This window comes from Pteropus alecto, unplaced genomic scaffold (assembly GCF_000325575.1).
Source record: "Pteropus alecto unplaced genomic scaffold, ASM32557v1 scaffold8, whole genome shotgun sequence".
NCBI lineage: Eukaryota > Metazoa > Chordata > Mammalia > Chiroptera > Pteropodidae > Pteropus > Pteropus alecto.
In genome coordinates, this window is record NW_006494609.1 from 23,337,749 (window position 1) to 23,353,316 (window position 15,568).

The following is a 15,568-nucleotide window of genomic DNA, read 5'->3' on the forward strand; positions in this document are numbered from 1 at the left end:
TAGCGCGAGGCGGGGGCTCTGAGGTCAGGGTCTGTTGAAGGTGGGACAGCAGGCCCGGCGGGAGGTGACCCCGCGGAGCCCAGACTCCTGCGGGCTTGCTCTGCACGCTCTCGGGCCTTGCACGACTCCCGCCCCGCGCCAGTGCTCACACAGAGAGCCACTTCGACTAAACACATCGAGTGACTCAAAGCTTTCCGGGACAGCCCCGACCCGACCACTGTCGGAGAGAGCTCGCCCCAGGAGGCTCAGCTGGGACCCTGGCGCCCCGGCCCCGCGGGCCAGCCCAGACACCCGCGCCGCTTTTCCAGGCTGTGTACGTTCACGAGTGACTCTTCGGCGAGGGGCTCCTGCCACGCCTGGGACAGGGAAGGCGCCACGGGCGGCAGGCTGGCGTGACAGGGAAGAGGGCCTGGGGCCACCTGTGAGGCCACTCTCGGCTGGCCCGGGAGGCGGATCGGGCCATTTTCTCCCGCGGAAACCGCGGCGCCCGGCGCCTCAGCCGGGGGAACTGGGAGACGAACCACAGCAATAGAACACATGCCGGTGGGCGATGTGAAAGCAGCGGCGGGGGGGATGGCAACAGAAAACATATACATACTACAGGCGACAGGCGCCGCAGGCCACATGAGCTCCTGCATGCGTGACCTCCGGCCTTGTGGGTCCACGTACAGTCCCATGTGGCTGAAGCAAAGCAGGTACTCCTCGCTTTTGAGCTCCACAGCACAAAGGGCGTCAAAAGACTGCTGGGACAGGAAGGCAAGCGAGGGGTCACCGGGATTTACCAGGGTCACAGCCGGCCCGTCTCCCTGGGTGCTCAGCAGCGAGAACCCGGAAGGGTAGCCGACACAGAGCTTGTCCTTGACCACGGCCATCCACTGCACAGTGCCAGGGGCCACGACCTCACTGAACTTCCTGTGGAAAGGCCTAGTCCTCTGGACCTCGTAGCAGAGGACCAGCCGCTTCACCGCCACAAACAGGCAGGTGGCGGAGCCCCTCTTCATCGTCCCGACCGCCATGAGCTGGCAGCCCTTTGTCTCTGGGAGCTTGACGTCGACGCTGCCTTCTGCCCCGTCGAAGGCAGACCAGGGGCAGAGGTGGACGTGGCGGCTGCGGCCGCAGAGAACAGCCGCCACCTTCTCTCCGGGAGCAAGCTCGATCTGGTACACTTTCTTGTAGTCGGCGACGCGGACGATCACTGTGGAGGAAGCCTGGCGTGAGGCCACGCGTCTGTCACGAGCCACCGCGCCCTGCCACCCTCACTCACACCCTCTGTCTCTGCTCCCGCCGCCTCTCACAGCCCCGCGGCCCCAGGGCCCGGCTAGGAGATGCTGCGTGCGGGATGATGGCCCTGGCCCTGGCCCTCCCTCCAGCTCACCCCTGAAGCCGAGAACCCTCGGGTTGCTTCTGGGGAACAAGGGACTGTCTCCGAGCTCACCAGACCCTTGGGTGAACAAAGCACCGACCCCCCAGGCACCCAAACTAACCCAACACCCCGGTGCCCTAACTCTGTGGGCTTGCCCTTGACCCGGACCCCAAGGCACGAGCAGAATGGCCCTGGCCCTCCCTCCAGCTCACCCCTGAAGCCGAGAACCCTCGGGTTGCTTCTGGGGAACAAGGGACTGTCTCCGAGCTCACCAGACCCTTGGGTGAACAAAGCACCGACCCCCCAAGCACCCAAACTAACCCAACACCCCGGTGCCCTAACTCTGTGGGCTTGCCCTTGACCTGGACCCCAAGGCACGAGCAGCCGTGCACACCCTTCTTTCACGTGGTCCGGCGTGTGGACACCGGCCATCAGGAAAGGGACACCACAAAGCAGCCCTACTCCGTGGGGCGGCTCCCGGGGCCTGGGTGCAGGGCTAGTCCCACGCTCCGAAAAGGGACAAAAAGGGACACTGCCCACCACAAAGCAGCCCTACTCCGTGGGGCGGCGCCCGGGGCCTGGGTGCAGGGCTAGTCCCACGCTCCTTGTGCTTCTGACCCTAGACCAGGGCGGTGAGGAGGGCTGACGTGGGCGCTTTGCCTGCTCTCACTGGGAAGGAGGGACAACGCGCACGACAGCCAACCTAGCGCTGTGACCTGTGGGGGGGGCGGGGCTTTGCCTCCAGTCTGGGCACCCGTGGACACTCAGGGGACGTTCCATTTGTTCCATTTGATTTTTCTTGGCTGTTGCCTTTCCCTCTCTGTATAAAGTTCTCTGATGTGATGACAATTTGCACATCCAGTGACTTCATCGTGACCCCTGCACGTTCCTACCTCTGACGCTGTGCTCGTCTGCACTGACCAGGCAGGACCCAAGACAGCGCAGGGTGGACCCTAGCCCCTGGCCACTCACCATCACGGGTCACCTCTATGACATAGAGACCTTCTTCTAAGCCGACCACAATCCTATCGCCATCTGTGGGCAAGGACACAAAGGACATCATTCTGTCAGCACAGACCGCCCGCTTCTTACACGTGGGGCAGGGACAACTTCAGATGGACGGCAGGAGAACGGGGCGGCGCCGTCTGACGTACACGGCTTCCCACCCCTGAGGACGACGGGCACCCGCAGCGGCCGCGGACGCACCCAGGATGGCGGCGGCCAGCACGGCCTTGATGAGGGGCAGCGCGCTGTCGTAGGCCTCCTGCGGCGTGTGCACCGCCTGGTTCCGCAGGCGGTTCTTGTGGAGGATCGACTGCAGCCCTTCCAGGATCCCGACCCACTTCCTCTTCTCGTTCTCGTTCTCCGTCAGAATGAGCAGTGAGCTGGTCTTAGACGGGGTACCTAAGAGAGACGCCGTCACCTTCGTGACAGGAACAAAGCAGAGAGAGGAGCCGTCAGACAACCGACCCGGCCCGCACGCCGCCTGCCCCGGAGGCGAGGAGCCGAAGGATGCGCTCCTGGCACGAGGGTGACGGTCAGGGAAGGCCCCCAGCCCGGGCCCTGTTCCGAGGGGCCCGCAGAGGCCGAGGGCTCCTGCGCCGTGAGCAGGTGGGGACGCAGTTATAAGCGGCGCCCTGTGGCCCCTGCTCATCCGATTCTGTCACTCCTGATCGTGCCTCAACTGTGGTTGACTGGCCATTTTACAGCTGCCTTCTTGACCAACCTAACTGCAAAAGATTCTCAGAACGTGTCCAGAGACAACAGGCAACAGCGGCTCCGACCAACGCTGCCCAGGTCTGCCTCTGCGCGCGTCCCCCGGCCCAGGAAAACCCGAACCCCCAGCTGCTACAAAGTGATCACCTTTTAAGCACACGATGATGGCAATTTTCTGTATTGGATACGTGAAGTGCTTTCTGAGTAGTGATGTGATTTAATAAAAACGATTCACAGACTTAGTTTTCTGGTCAACCAAAACCTCACCGTGTTTATAAAACCCCCAGGGGAAGGGGCCGGGGGCGTCTTGGCCTGACCCACCATCTGGAATCTTCCTGATGCCACAGGGCCTGACACTGACTCAGCGGGGACTCTGCCTCAGCCAGCGAGAATGCGGATGAGCAACGTCTGCTGACTTTCCCCCGTTTTGTTCCAGTTCGCGTCCAGTAAACGCTCAGGAGAGAAGGGGACGCTCCAGCATCAGCGTGCTAGCGCAGCCAGGACGCGGACCACGCAGGATGCGGGACGGGAAGGAGGGCCAGCGCTGTGGGGAGCCGGCCCGAGGAAGAAGCTGCTGGGAGGTGCCCCAACCACAGGGCGCCAGCACGTGCAGAGGAGTCTGCGGCTTGGCAAGGGAGGCGGGCGAGGGCAGGGTGGGCACGAAGCGCGTGGACTCGGAGCAGGAAAGGAGGGTGGGACACGGGACGGCCTTCGGGGCGCACAGTGAAACGCTCGAAGAATCGTTCGGCTTCAACCATGGGAGTTTTTTCACGGCTAATGAAGCGTCTCTAAGAAACAGAAACGGCGTACCCTGAATATGCACGGAACGTCTCGGCGGGAAGCGTGGATGACGTCCGAGGCCAGGACCGAGCTCACGGAGAACTCTTCATCTCTGGTGAGAAACGCGACGTTCAGGATGCTGGGCAGGGACCACGCGCGTGCGTCTGCCCTCCACCCGTGTGCTACACGTCTCACGAGAAAGGAAGGACACTTTTCGTGACAGTTGTCTCGAACACCTGGGTAAGAAGTTGCTTCCACTGATAATGCCGACGAACAGATGACTCAAGAATCCTGCGTGTGTTTCAATGATCAGGGATGTCTGAGAACTGAAGGGTCACACTGTTCTAGCCCTAGTCAGACTGTCCTCACTACAAATGCCACCTCGCTGATTAGGCCCATATTTGGCTACCATCGGGCAGCTGCTTGGCTGTCACTTTTAAAGGGCATAAAGCGTGCTGAGACAGCCCCGGGAGCCCCATCTCCAGCGCGTGCTAAGCCCTGGGCTCTACGTTCCACGCGCCACCCCTGTAATGCCCACCAGTGGCCTCTTCGTCACCAGGCTAGAGCCTACTCGTGCCCAGCAAGGGACAAGCAGAATCACCAGGCTATTTTCCAAAACACAGGCCCCAGCTGTTCGGCCCGCCCCGCGGGCTGGGGACATGGAAAGTGGAAACCGTTGTGGAGGTGACTCTGCTACCTGGCTGTCCTCGGCGGCACCTGCCATAGCACCCTTGCCCGCCCAGAACCAACGCTGGAGACCGAGGCTCCAGGCCAGGCACTAGCCCTGGGCAGGTGCCAGCACGCTCACATCATCTGCAGGTATTGTCCTGTGTGGCCCTGGGGGTTGGTGACAGAGGGACAGGAGATGACACAGCAGCAGCAGCAACAGCTTCCCACGCCAAGCCCTGGGCTAAGCCTGTCCCATCTATTAAGTTTTTAAATCTCCACGACAACCTTCCAACTTCCATGACGTTACCACTGAGCCCATTTCACAAACAAGAGTGAAGCATCAACTACAAGGAAGCCTAGAGGGAAGGGTGCACCCTGCTGTCTCCCCGTGATGGGTGCTGGGGGTGCCCCACTGTCTCCCAGGCTCGGTGCAAGGGAGAGCCCCACTATTTCCCTGGGCTTGGTGCTCGGGAGGCGCCTGACAAGGCTGGAGGTGGTAAGAAATGCTGCCATACAGCCAAAGGTCACACAAAGCCCAGAGCTCTGGATCTGTCACAAACAAGAGTGCCTGTCAGGGCCTGAGAGCAGAGACACCACATTCAACGTGTCTCTGAGAAAGTTTCCACTTGTTCTTGGGGCATGTGGTTTTCTTATGTTAAACGCTCATTTGGCATGTTTTCCAGCGTAAAAAATGTCAAAAGCAGGAAGTTTCTGGCATGCAGTTAAGCACCTGTTCTCGGAACAGCACGGTAGTTAAGGGTGTGCAGGTATACGTGAGTTAGGTCAAGCAACAAACTCGTCTTGGCGGAAGGCGCGTTCCAACTCACGGGGCGCGGGCGCGGGCACGCACCTGAGATCCAAGACATATACGTGAGTTAGGTCAAGCAACAAACTTGTCTTGGCGGAAGGTGCGTTCCAACTCACGGGGCGCGGGCGCGGGCGCGGGCACGCACCTGAGATCCAAGACCTGGCTGGCGACGACGCCGGGCTGGGTGGACTTCCCCTCAGGCAGGTCGTAGAGAAAGAGCTTACAGTCACAGACGACCGCGTATGCCCGCTGCCACCCCTTCTTCACCCCGGTAGGCTTTGGGACCTACAGATAGACAGCGACCACGTCTCACTGGGCCAAGCGGGCCAGTCACGACCGTCCAGGCAGCGGCACATGGAGTCTGGGGCCCTAGGGGACCTCCTGGAGGCGCCTCTGCACCCGCCACCTCCCTCTGGCTGCTGCACGCTGGCCTGCTTCGCTGGGGACAGCACCCCAGGCCCCGCCGGGCTGGTGCCCAGAGTCCCGTCTGGATCCTACGAGTCTCAGGGCACTGCTGGGGAGGGGCTGTGCTCCCAAGAGCTAACGTGGGGACAAGGAGGACACCTCGGCCAGCAGGAGCGCTCACACCGGCATGGAGAACTACGATGCTCCTGTGGGACAGGCGCTCGGCACCGGTGGGCACAGTGGTCTTCGCAGAGCCCTCGGCTCTGGAACCTTGTCTTCCAAGTGTGCAGCCCAGGGGGCGGGACGGGGCCCTGCTCCTTCCCCAGGACCCGCCCTGGGCTGTCCTCACTCCTACCTTCACGTAGCCCTTGTAGGCGGTGCCCACGCCTCTCTGCACGTCCACGCCGAGGGGCCGCCGGGACTGCTCGGGAGGGATGGGGCACACCTGCGGAGCGCTGTCCTTGCAGGAGACGTGGCAAGCGAACGAGCACACTGGAAAAGCGAAGGTGCACGTCAGCAACGCCACATGGCAATTCCCAAGTGTTGCCAGAAACGGCCCAGACCCTCGACTAACCCGGTTCCCACCGAAGCTCAGGGGCTGTGGCCCGGGTGACGTCTCAGCGCACCCACAGTGGCACTCGGGAGCGAGGACCCCTGACGGGGAAGGAGCATCGCGACGCTCTGCCTCTGGTTCTCCCAGAAGGCCCTGCGCCTCACTCCAGCTAGGTTTCAGAATCCCCTCGAAGAACACGACCCGCAGGTCTGTGACAGGGCGATGGTGTCAATGACACGCAGGGGTCCTGGCAGCCAAGCAAAGGCCCACCGAGTTTAAGTAACAAAGGCAGAGGCTTCTGTGGCCCTGGCACACGAAGGAAATGCGACTTCTACAGAGCATGGCGGCCAGCTGACCAGCGGTGCGGAGGGCGCTCAGGGCCTGCTCAGCCCCAGGGCCGTCACCTAGCATCACGTGACCTTGGCTGGTGGCACAGCACTGGTCATGTCACCGAATGAGAGCACAACACGGGCTTCACCACTGACAGTGGTTGTAGCCAGGAGGCACAGGTGACAGGGCTTCTCCTCAGAGGACCTGACAGGGGACGGTCTTAAAGTCCTTTTTACTCCCTGCTTTTGCTAATTTTCCAAAACGACTATGATCGTTTGGATTGTTCTCTCTTATGATCAACAATCAACAATAAATGACCTAGAACAGTGGTCCCCAACCTCTGTGGCAGCAGGGACCAGTGCCCTGAGAATCTAACGCCTGATGACGTGAGGTGGACCTGACGTGGTGGTGCCAGCGCTGGAAGGTTCGCTCGTCCGCCTGCAGCCCGGTTCTTAACAGGCAAGGATCAGGACCAGTCCATGGCCCAGGGGCTGGGGACCCCGGCCCTAGGCCACACCGTAGGCAGGTGTCTCCCACCACAGCAAGGATTCAGGACTGAACTCCTGGTCTTTACTGAGAATTCACAGGACTAAAAAGAGAGAATCTGTCCTCAGCTCACAGGACTTCTTTTCAGCCCTATTTGCCTTTATAATAACTGCTCTCCCCTGAGATGGCTGGTGCCAGGGGACACGGGGGACACGGCAGCAAGCGGACGGACACTCACCCTCGCAGGCGTAGCCCTGCCGGATCAGCCCCACCATCAGGGAGGTGCAGTGGCTGCACTGCGTGGGGCTGGAGAAGGACTTGATGCTGAACTGGTGAGCTTTGGGCTGGAGGAAGAGCATCGAGAAGGTGAAGCGCATTTGAGAAAAGACGCGTCCATGTGTGACTGAGCTCACAAAACAACCTGGGCACGATCTTGAAAAGCTGAAAATGGGCAACTGTGCGGTGAGGTGTGCGGGCCCCGGGCAGCGCTAAGCAGGGACCGGTGGTGAACACCCTCCCGAGGAGCCGGAGCCAGGAGGAGTCGGCGCACGCCTCCTCCAGAGAAGACTCACTACCGCGGAGAGAAAGGCCGCCTGGCTGGGCGCAGCAGCGGCACGGCTGACGCTTGTTCTGGCACAGCCACCTCACCGCCTAGAGCCTCCTGGGGTCTGGCCCGGGGCCGCAGTGTGGGGCAGGCTCCCACCTACATCAGCCCTTCCATGTGACACCAAGAGACATGCAGGAAATGACCGGCAGCATGGTGCTAACGGCAAGAGCAGGAAGGCCCGCTGTCCCTCACTGGGAGAAGGGACGCATCACGACCCCATCGGCAACGGAGGAAGTGTAAGGCCACGTGGAGAGGACGCTGTGTCTCTAAGGCTCGAACACCGCAGAGTGGGAGGATTTATCACTCAGGGGACATAAGTGTGGTGGACCATCTGTAAGAAGCCAGGGAGCGATCAACACAAAACCCAGGCGCAGTCCACATGTGTGGTCCCCAACTCCACGAGAACCACAGACCAGAAGCCGGGCCTCTCGTGCGTCTCAAACAGCCGAGTTCCTTATCGCTAGGTGGCGTGGCTGTCGATGGCGGAAACCCTAAAAGAAGCCACGCCTACGTTAAAGGAAACCGGTGCCCAAGCACGTGAGCCCAGGGCCAGCTGGCCCTGTCCTGGCTGGGACGCCGTGACCTGTGCCGGGCCCGTACGCGCTGGCGTGCAGAGCTCTCCAAAACACACGGATGAGAGACGCTCTGTGACGCGCACGTGCACTGCGCTCCCACGCACGTGGGGGAAGAGTCCCCCACAAACCACATGGAGACAGAGAAGCAGAAGTAGACTTGGAAAAGGAACTTAGTGGATATAAAACAGAGCAGTTCCCTCAGGAGAGGGCACTATGGTGGGGGATGAAGAAGGGGACAGGGGAGACTGAACTCTGAAATTTTTCAATTAAAGTGCGTTTGTGTGTCGGTTCAATGACGAAAACACAGGTCCTGACACTTCCTGGATCACACACTATTAGAAATAAACCATTTAGCGAAACACAAGGGTTTGCTGTGCGTACAAAAATCATGCCTGTCTTGCTTACACGGAAGTCACATTCAAAAACTGAGAAGGCTCACGGGTAAAAGCAAGGCCTACCTTCGGTCCAGCCAGAGTGAGGGCTTGTGACGGGGGCAGCGGCCCGGAGGGCGGCCTCTGCGGGGCCCGAGCCATGTCCTGGGAGACAAGCAAGGACAGGTGAGTGTGCCGTCTAGCTCAGCACTGCTCCTACACGTCAACCCTGTCTGCGATCACTTCTCTCTACAACTGATCAATAATGAACACTTCTGCATTTTTAATTCACTGCATTGTTGACACACCTGTCCAAGCAATTGTCACCTGGCTGGGGCACTGAGAGCAATTCGGAAATGCAAGCCAGGCTCAGAGCTGGGGGCTGCGAGGTGGGACCAGCCAGCTGGCCTCGGCCTCAGAGCAGCTTCTGTTCAAGGGCAGTGGGTGGCACATGGACACTGGGGCGGGGGGGCCAGGGGGAGCAGACTCGAGGGTCTGCAGTGTCACCGGGCAACAATGTCTTACTTCCTGCTGTTCTGTGCTTGCGGCCACGGATGTCAACGGGGACACTTCTGGCTTTGGAGCTTGTGTTTCTTGTTCACTAGCTGAGCTCGTCTGTTGAAAAAAAGGCAAAGAAATAGTGGGAATGAATGAACTTATTCTGCAGAGTTCAAACTCTAACGACACGTTCTTTATTTAAAAAACACACTCCACTGGGGACCCAAGTTCCCAGTACAGGTTCTTATTCCTGTGAGTCCCCGGTGTCACGGACCACCCCCCATTCACTCACAGCTGACCTGCCTTCCCTGTGGGCCGCTGCCGTGGCATTCTAAGGCTGGAATGGTGAGTGCTGGACAGATGGAGTCCCACAAGTCACAGTCAGCAGCAGCAAAGACAGAAGCCATCTGGCCTCACCTCCAGCTGCAGCCCTCCCCCCACCCCGTGTCATTCAGCAGTGGCTTCGTCTGTCCCTGGTAGCCTTAAATAAAGCAGCTAAATGCTTCTTCACTTTTTCAGGGATCAAGAATAAATTCTCATATCGACAGAGGCCTGTGGGCCTATGACCAGAATAAAAATTTCCCTAAAACTTTTGTGATGCACAGAAGCAGTGTTTTTATTTATTCTAATAACTCCAGATCCCCCCCATTAATTTCACTGAAGCTAAAGCTCCGAAGCTAATTTGAAGCAAAAGGTGTATTCTAAAACCACTTAAAAATGACTATTTTAATAAGTGTTTCTGAAACTGATTTCATCAAAGGTTGTTAGTATTCACGCAGACATGCACACGCCGTTTCGTATGCTTGTGAGCGCCAGCACGAGGAAACCGCACGCCAGCACATAAAGGAGCTGGGAAGTGCCCTGTGAGAGCCGTTTTCGGCTGTACCTGATGTTCCACACCGAGATCCCAATGAACCAATCAGAGAAACACTTCCCGACAGTTGCATTAATTAGGCTGCTGTGTAAAGAGCCAAGTTCAGACGGGAAGGGGGTGCATATACACAACACTCATCACGATCGTATACTGCAATCTTTGGATTTGTAAAGAAATTCACAAGGGAAAGACTAATTATCAAAGCTATAAATGTAAGCAAATTTCTCCCATAAACAAGGTATTTTAAATGAGTTAGATTTCCAGCTTTAGATAGAGAGCAAAGGAATATTAAGTGATTGAATTTTAGCCATGTACCCACTAGTTTCATTTAGTTGGTTAATTATCAAAAGGATGCAAATTAAGGAACAGGAGACGCCACATTTGGAGCGCTGCTCCACGGGTGTGAGTGACAGGCGACGGAAGCCAGCATCGGCAGTGACTTACTTCTTCCCAAGAGGCTAGCAGGGAGGATGCGGAGGAGGAGACAGAGTCCTTGGTGGTGGCAGACAGGAGGAACAAAACGATCATTTCCCACCCAATAAAAACATGCACGAAAACATACTGATTCGGTTGTGGTGGCACACCATTTCTAGTACTAAACAGGTTTAATAGTGGGAAGGGACACAGAAGCTTCTAGAAGACGATTCTTGGGTCTGGAAACACCTCCTAACAGACCCAGATTCTGACCAAGGATTTTTTTTCCATCAGCAAATGTCCTTCCTACTTAAACCACAGAGAAATTCAAGAAGGACTGAAATTAAACACTAAAATACAGGCGTGCCGGCTACAGAGGATAAGGTGCTGAGGCCAGGACCCCCATCTCCAGGCTGCAGTGCTCTGCAGTCGTCCAGAGATGGGATGGTCTGAGCTGGAAGCCACCTGCCAGAGGGACGGACCCTGCCCACTACTTTAAGAGAAAAGCCGTGCTTTCGTGGCCGCCTGCCCCCCGTTAACGATCACCGTCCTTGGTTCCTCGCCGTCTGACTCACTCCCACCGGACGGGGCCGACACGCAGCGACGGGAAAAGGCACGCGGCCCGTGCAGCGGCAGGTTTTCCTAAGAACCAGCGTGCACCTGATGCCTAAATGTATTTGCTTCTTAAAGATTGAGGACTTCAAGAAAAAGACAAGCACTGCTGATGTGATAAAACAGCATCTGACAGGTGAATGTAACAGGTGTGCACAAACCTGCCTGGATCTTGCAGCAGCTCGTCCGAGCAAGGTCACTGACGCACGCTAACCCAACCCACTGCTGGCGGAGGCACCCAATGGTCACCTGCTGACTGCTCACTGCGGCCCCTCCCAGGGATGAGGTCTGGTACACCCCACCTCAACCTAATGACCAGACTTAGCATCAGCAACGCTGGGCAAACTGGCCTCCACACGTGGGACGTGCACACCTCCTGTGCAGAATCCGCGCCAAAATTTTCAACCCACATCTAAGCAAAAGGATGTACCGGACCAATCGATAGTGGAAGACACTCGACGAGACACTGGTCTGGGTACTATGAGAATATCCATGCTACGAAAGGGGGGGGCACGGTGCCAGAGGAAAGGCGACCAGAGTCGTGACGGCTAAGGCTGGCTGGGCCCTGACCTGGCGCACCCGTGCCCACACCTTCCACACACCAGCGGTGTCGGGGTGACGTGGGCACGCCTGCGTCTTAGGAAATGAACTCTGAAGCATTCCGGGGCCACTGATGTCTACAACTCACTTTCAAGTAGTTCGGGGGACAGAAGTCTTTGTGCATATGGACAGAGGGAGCAAACGTGGCAGGACGCCAGGACAGATAATGTACGTTCCCTGCATTGTTCTCTCAACTTTCCTACAGGTTTAAAATTTTCTAAACAAAAAGTCGGAAAACCAACAAAAACGACAGACATCTCACAGAAATCTCGTGAACGAGATTTGCTTTTGTTATTTTTACTTTCTGGCTTGCCTCAAAGGGGCTGCTAGTAAGGGTCCACCCCTACTGTTCTGGAAAAAGGGAGAAAGTCTGTAGTGAAGCAGCACAGCGTAAGGGGGGCAGTGGGGTTCATGCTGCACTCAGCGGCCCTCCGAAGCAGACAGCACCCTGGCCGGCTGTGCGGCACCAAGCTCCAAGTCCAGGACCACGACGAGGTGCCTGGGGCAGGGCTTTCTCATAAGCCACCCCCACCCCACCGAGACCAAGCTGTGGCGCCACAAAGAAGTCACCCAGATGGCAACACGTCCAACTCAGCCTCCGTCTGCTGCGGTGTGAGAATCTGTATTTAGAAAGTCACCTGAAACACCGACCGTGCAGGCAAGGCCCGCACAGAAGTCCCCCCGAGGATGCTGATCACTTGCCTCACCAGCCCCCACTCAGTCCTGGGAAGCGTCTCTGGCATGCCAGGTGAGCACAATCGAGGTCAACAGTCAGATGTTAATTTACTGGAGTGTTTGTGGTCCCACAGGTACTCAAATCATATTACACGATTTCTAACTTATCACAAATTCATGCCACTTTTTAAAAACTTACTCGAAATGTCAGATCGTGTGCGAGAGGAGCAGTGTTGAAATACTCAAAAATAGAATCCTGAAAATCTGGAAGTTTGAGTCCTGTAAGGAAGAAGAAACGTCAGTTAAGGTAGGAGACTACGCTGTGTCACGGGCAGACTCAGTGCCACGAGACTCCAGTTCTCCCGAGGTCAGCGGACGAACCTGAGGGGGCGCCACGGAAACCACCACCACATGTTTTTCCAGAGCTGGACGCGTGAACTGAAAAGTTCACTTGGGAGAGTAAACAAGGAAGATTAAAAATCTCTCTAAAAAAAAGGGGGGTGGGGGTGACCTATCGGGCACGAAAACAGATCCACAAAAGGCTCTTGCCCACGAACAACGAACAGGGTAGAAAAGCCAGAAACAGCCCGGTGCCCAGAGCAATCTTCAAAATCAATGGAACGAGCCACGTGAAATTGGCCGGGAGGGCGCTTTGTGATAACTGGCATCGGACAACTAACTAGCCAAAGGAAAACGATAAAACTGGATTCATTCTCCGAACTGTACGTCAGAGTGAATTCCAAAGGAATCGGTAACCTAAATTTAAAAAAATGAAACCATACAGGTATTGGAAGAAAACACGGGTGAACTACTTGAACAACTAGGAACCCAGAACATCTCCCTATGACTTAAAAAGAGAAAAAAACTGATAAATTTGACAAAAGAATTTAAAAAACCCTTTTGTTTGGCAAAAACAATATCATAAGCCAAGCAAAAAGATAAAAGACAACCTAGGAAAAATATTTGCAACTTCTGTCACAAACGAAAGCTCAATTTATAAAAAGCTTCTGAAAACTAAGAAAAAGACAATCTAAATCTTTAAAATGGGCAAAGGACACAGAAATACAAGACAGAGAAATAGAAATAAAAAATAGCCCTTAAACATTAAAAAAAAAGATGCTTAATCTTGCTCATGAGAAAAACGCAAACGAAGTCTGTACTGCGATGCTGCTTCTCATCTAACCAGAGTGTGAAATCATACTTTGTGGGCGAGGCTGTGGGAGCAGGGACCCCACAAAGGTACAAGCCTCTGGAGTGGAATCTGGCAACATCCAGCAGAAGCATATGCACACCTACCCTTGGACGAGCAACCCCACTTCTGGAAATCTACCCCAAAACAGACAGAAACGTGAAACGTCACGGGCACACGGCTACACGTGGCAGCATCTGTGAGAGCAAGGACGGACAGCCCGGTGCCATGCCACTGGGCAGCTGCGGCCCACCGCAGTGCCCTGTGTGACAGGGAAGGGATCCCGAAAGCCCACGCACAGAATGCTGCACACAGCGGGCCTTTGCAGTCAGGGTCAGGATGTCTGACCACACACACACTCTCACACACACACACACACACACACACACTCACACACACACACACATATGCGCGCGCGTATTTGCTTTATGTTCTCAAGATGAAATGAAGGATCAAGTGGAAACGGTAGCTCTGGGGAAGGGATCATCGAACTCATCCTATTCCAGAGCTTTGGCTTTGGAATGACATAAGTGCTTTCTTTATGTAACTAAAACTGTTAAATCTAAAAGACATAGAATCTAAAATAAAACATTTTCATTAAAAAAGGCTTTTACTTTAAAAATGTAGAAACTTAGTATTTTAATTTACCAGTATCTGCTCTAAATTTTTCTTCCATCTTCTTCTTCAAAATTTCCATTTCTTCTAACAATTCTCTATTTTTGGCTTCCGAATCCTTTAGTTTACTAAAATAAAAAATAAACGGCTTTAAGTGCACAGAGAACAGGTCACCCATGTGCTGGCTGTGACAGGATGTGAGGGCAGGCTGTCTCTCATGCCCGGGAAAGCGTGGGACCGGGCAGGGGCTGGCCAGCCCTGCTGGACAGACACGCGGACCCGCGCCTGGCACGGGCGGGCCCCAGCACGCTGCACAATGGAGAGCACACGCGCTCCAGCATTGTAGACAGAGACAGAGTGTAACATCAGGGAGCCTCACGGGGTTTCGACATTCCTTATCTCTTTGTTGACGAGCCCTGTCCTCAAGGACACGCGGCCCAGATCACGCAGCCGGCAGACTTGTGTCTTTCCCATAACGGGAAGAAGGCGGCTGCACCCAAGGGTGTTCTCATGCGGCCCGGGCACAGGGTCTCGCGGTTCCCACGCCTCCCTGGAGGGGCCGAGGGGCCGGAGAGAGTCAGGCCGCTATAGGCAACACGTGGCCTGAAGGTGAGCAGGCCGGTCGGCGCCAAAGCCTGGGACCTGCACTCACTTAGTGGGGGACACTGGGGAATGACTCAGTGCCATCTGTGAGGGGGGACAGCAGGCACGCTGGCACGGAGCAGCTCGGGGCAAGCCCAGCGGGAGCCAGAGCGCGGACAAGCACCTTTCAAAGGAGAGCGCCGAGTCCTTGGCCCGCCGCAGCTCCTCCTGCACGAGCTGTTTGGCCCGGATCTCTGCCTCCAGCGCCGACTGCAGCTCCAGCCGTGCCGACATGTCCAGCTTCTGGCTGCGGCGCACTTTCCAGAGGGGGTCCTGCGACGGCGGGTCAAAGGTCAAAAACACACTTTCAAGCTATCTGTTTGCTTAACAAAGCGAATGCCAAAAATAAGTGGCTCATCTTCATCTAACCTCAAACTTTAATTATCGCATTTAAACATCAACTCAGATATATCAAAGTCCCTCGGACACAATTTTAGTTTTGACGTATTATGACTTTTATTTTCTTAGAGATCTAAAGAATAAAATTTTACTTTTTTAAAAGAGTAAAGTGGATCCTATAGTGTGATTTCTACATGGGTCCACTGGACTCTTACCGGCAGAAGCTGTGTGATGAGACCACAGTACCTTACGTTTCCAACATCTTGAACATTTTATTTCCTCATTTTAGGAATTACGTCATCACTCGTCAATTATCCCTACCTCTAATAAAAGTCTAAAATAATAAGGAAAAGGAAGGACGGGATGATTCAGATGGCGCAGCAGTGAAATGCACCAGCTCGATGGCAGCAGGTGGCCGACAGCACTCGCTGGCCTCAAGCGGTATAA

At 55.9% G+C, this 15,568-nt stretch overlaps 1 protein-coding gene across 1 annotated transcript in view; it reads right to left on the minus strand.

Moving 5' to 3' along the window:
- The window catches only part of CDC42BPB (CDC42 binding protein kinase beta), a 55,449-nt gene that overhangs the window by 7,678 nt on the left and 32,203 nt on the right, over nt 1–15,568 (minus strand). The window contains exons 18-29 of the mRNA XM_015599679.1: nt 14,907–15,055; nt 14,174–14,268; nt 12,536–12,615; nt 9,189–9,278; nt 8,751–8,828; nt 7,349–7,454; nt 6,097–6,233; nt 5,482–5,621; nt 3,890–3,971; nt 2,570–2,786; nt 2,336–2,398; nt 599–1,195 (exon numbers count right to left, since the gene is read on the minus strand). Coding sequence (XP_015455165.1) covers nt 599–1,195; nt 2,336–2,398; nt 2,570–2,786; nt 3,890–3,971; nt 5,482–5,621; nt 6,097–6,233; nt 7,349–7,454; nt 8,751–8,828; nt 9,189–9,278; nt 12,536–12,615; nt 14,174–14,268; nt 14,907–15,055 — 1,834 coding nt within the window. The remainder of the gene's footprint in view (nt 1–598; nt 1,196–2,335; nt 2,399–2,569; nt 2,787–3,889; nt 3,972–5,481; nt 5,622–6,096; nt 6,234–7,348; nt 7,455–8,750; nt 8,829–9,188; nt 9,279–12,535; nt 12,616–14,173; nt 14,269–14,906; nt 15,056–15,568) is intronic.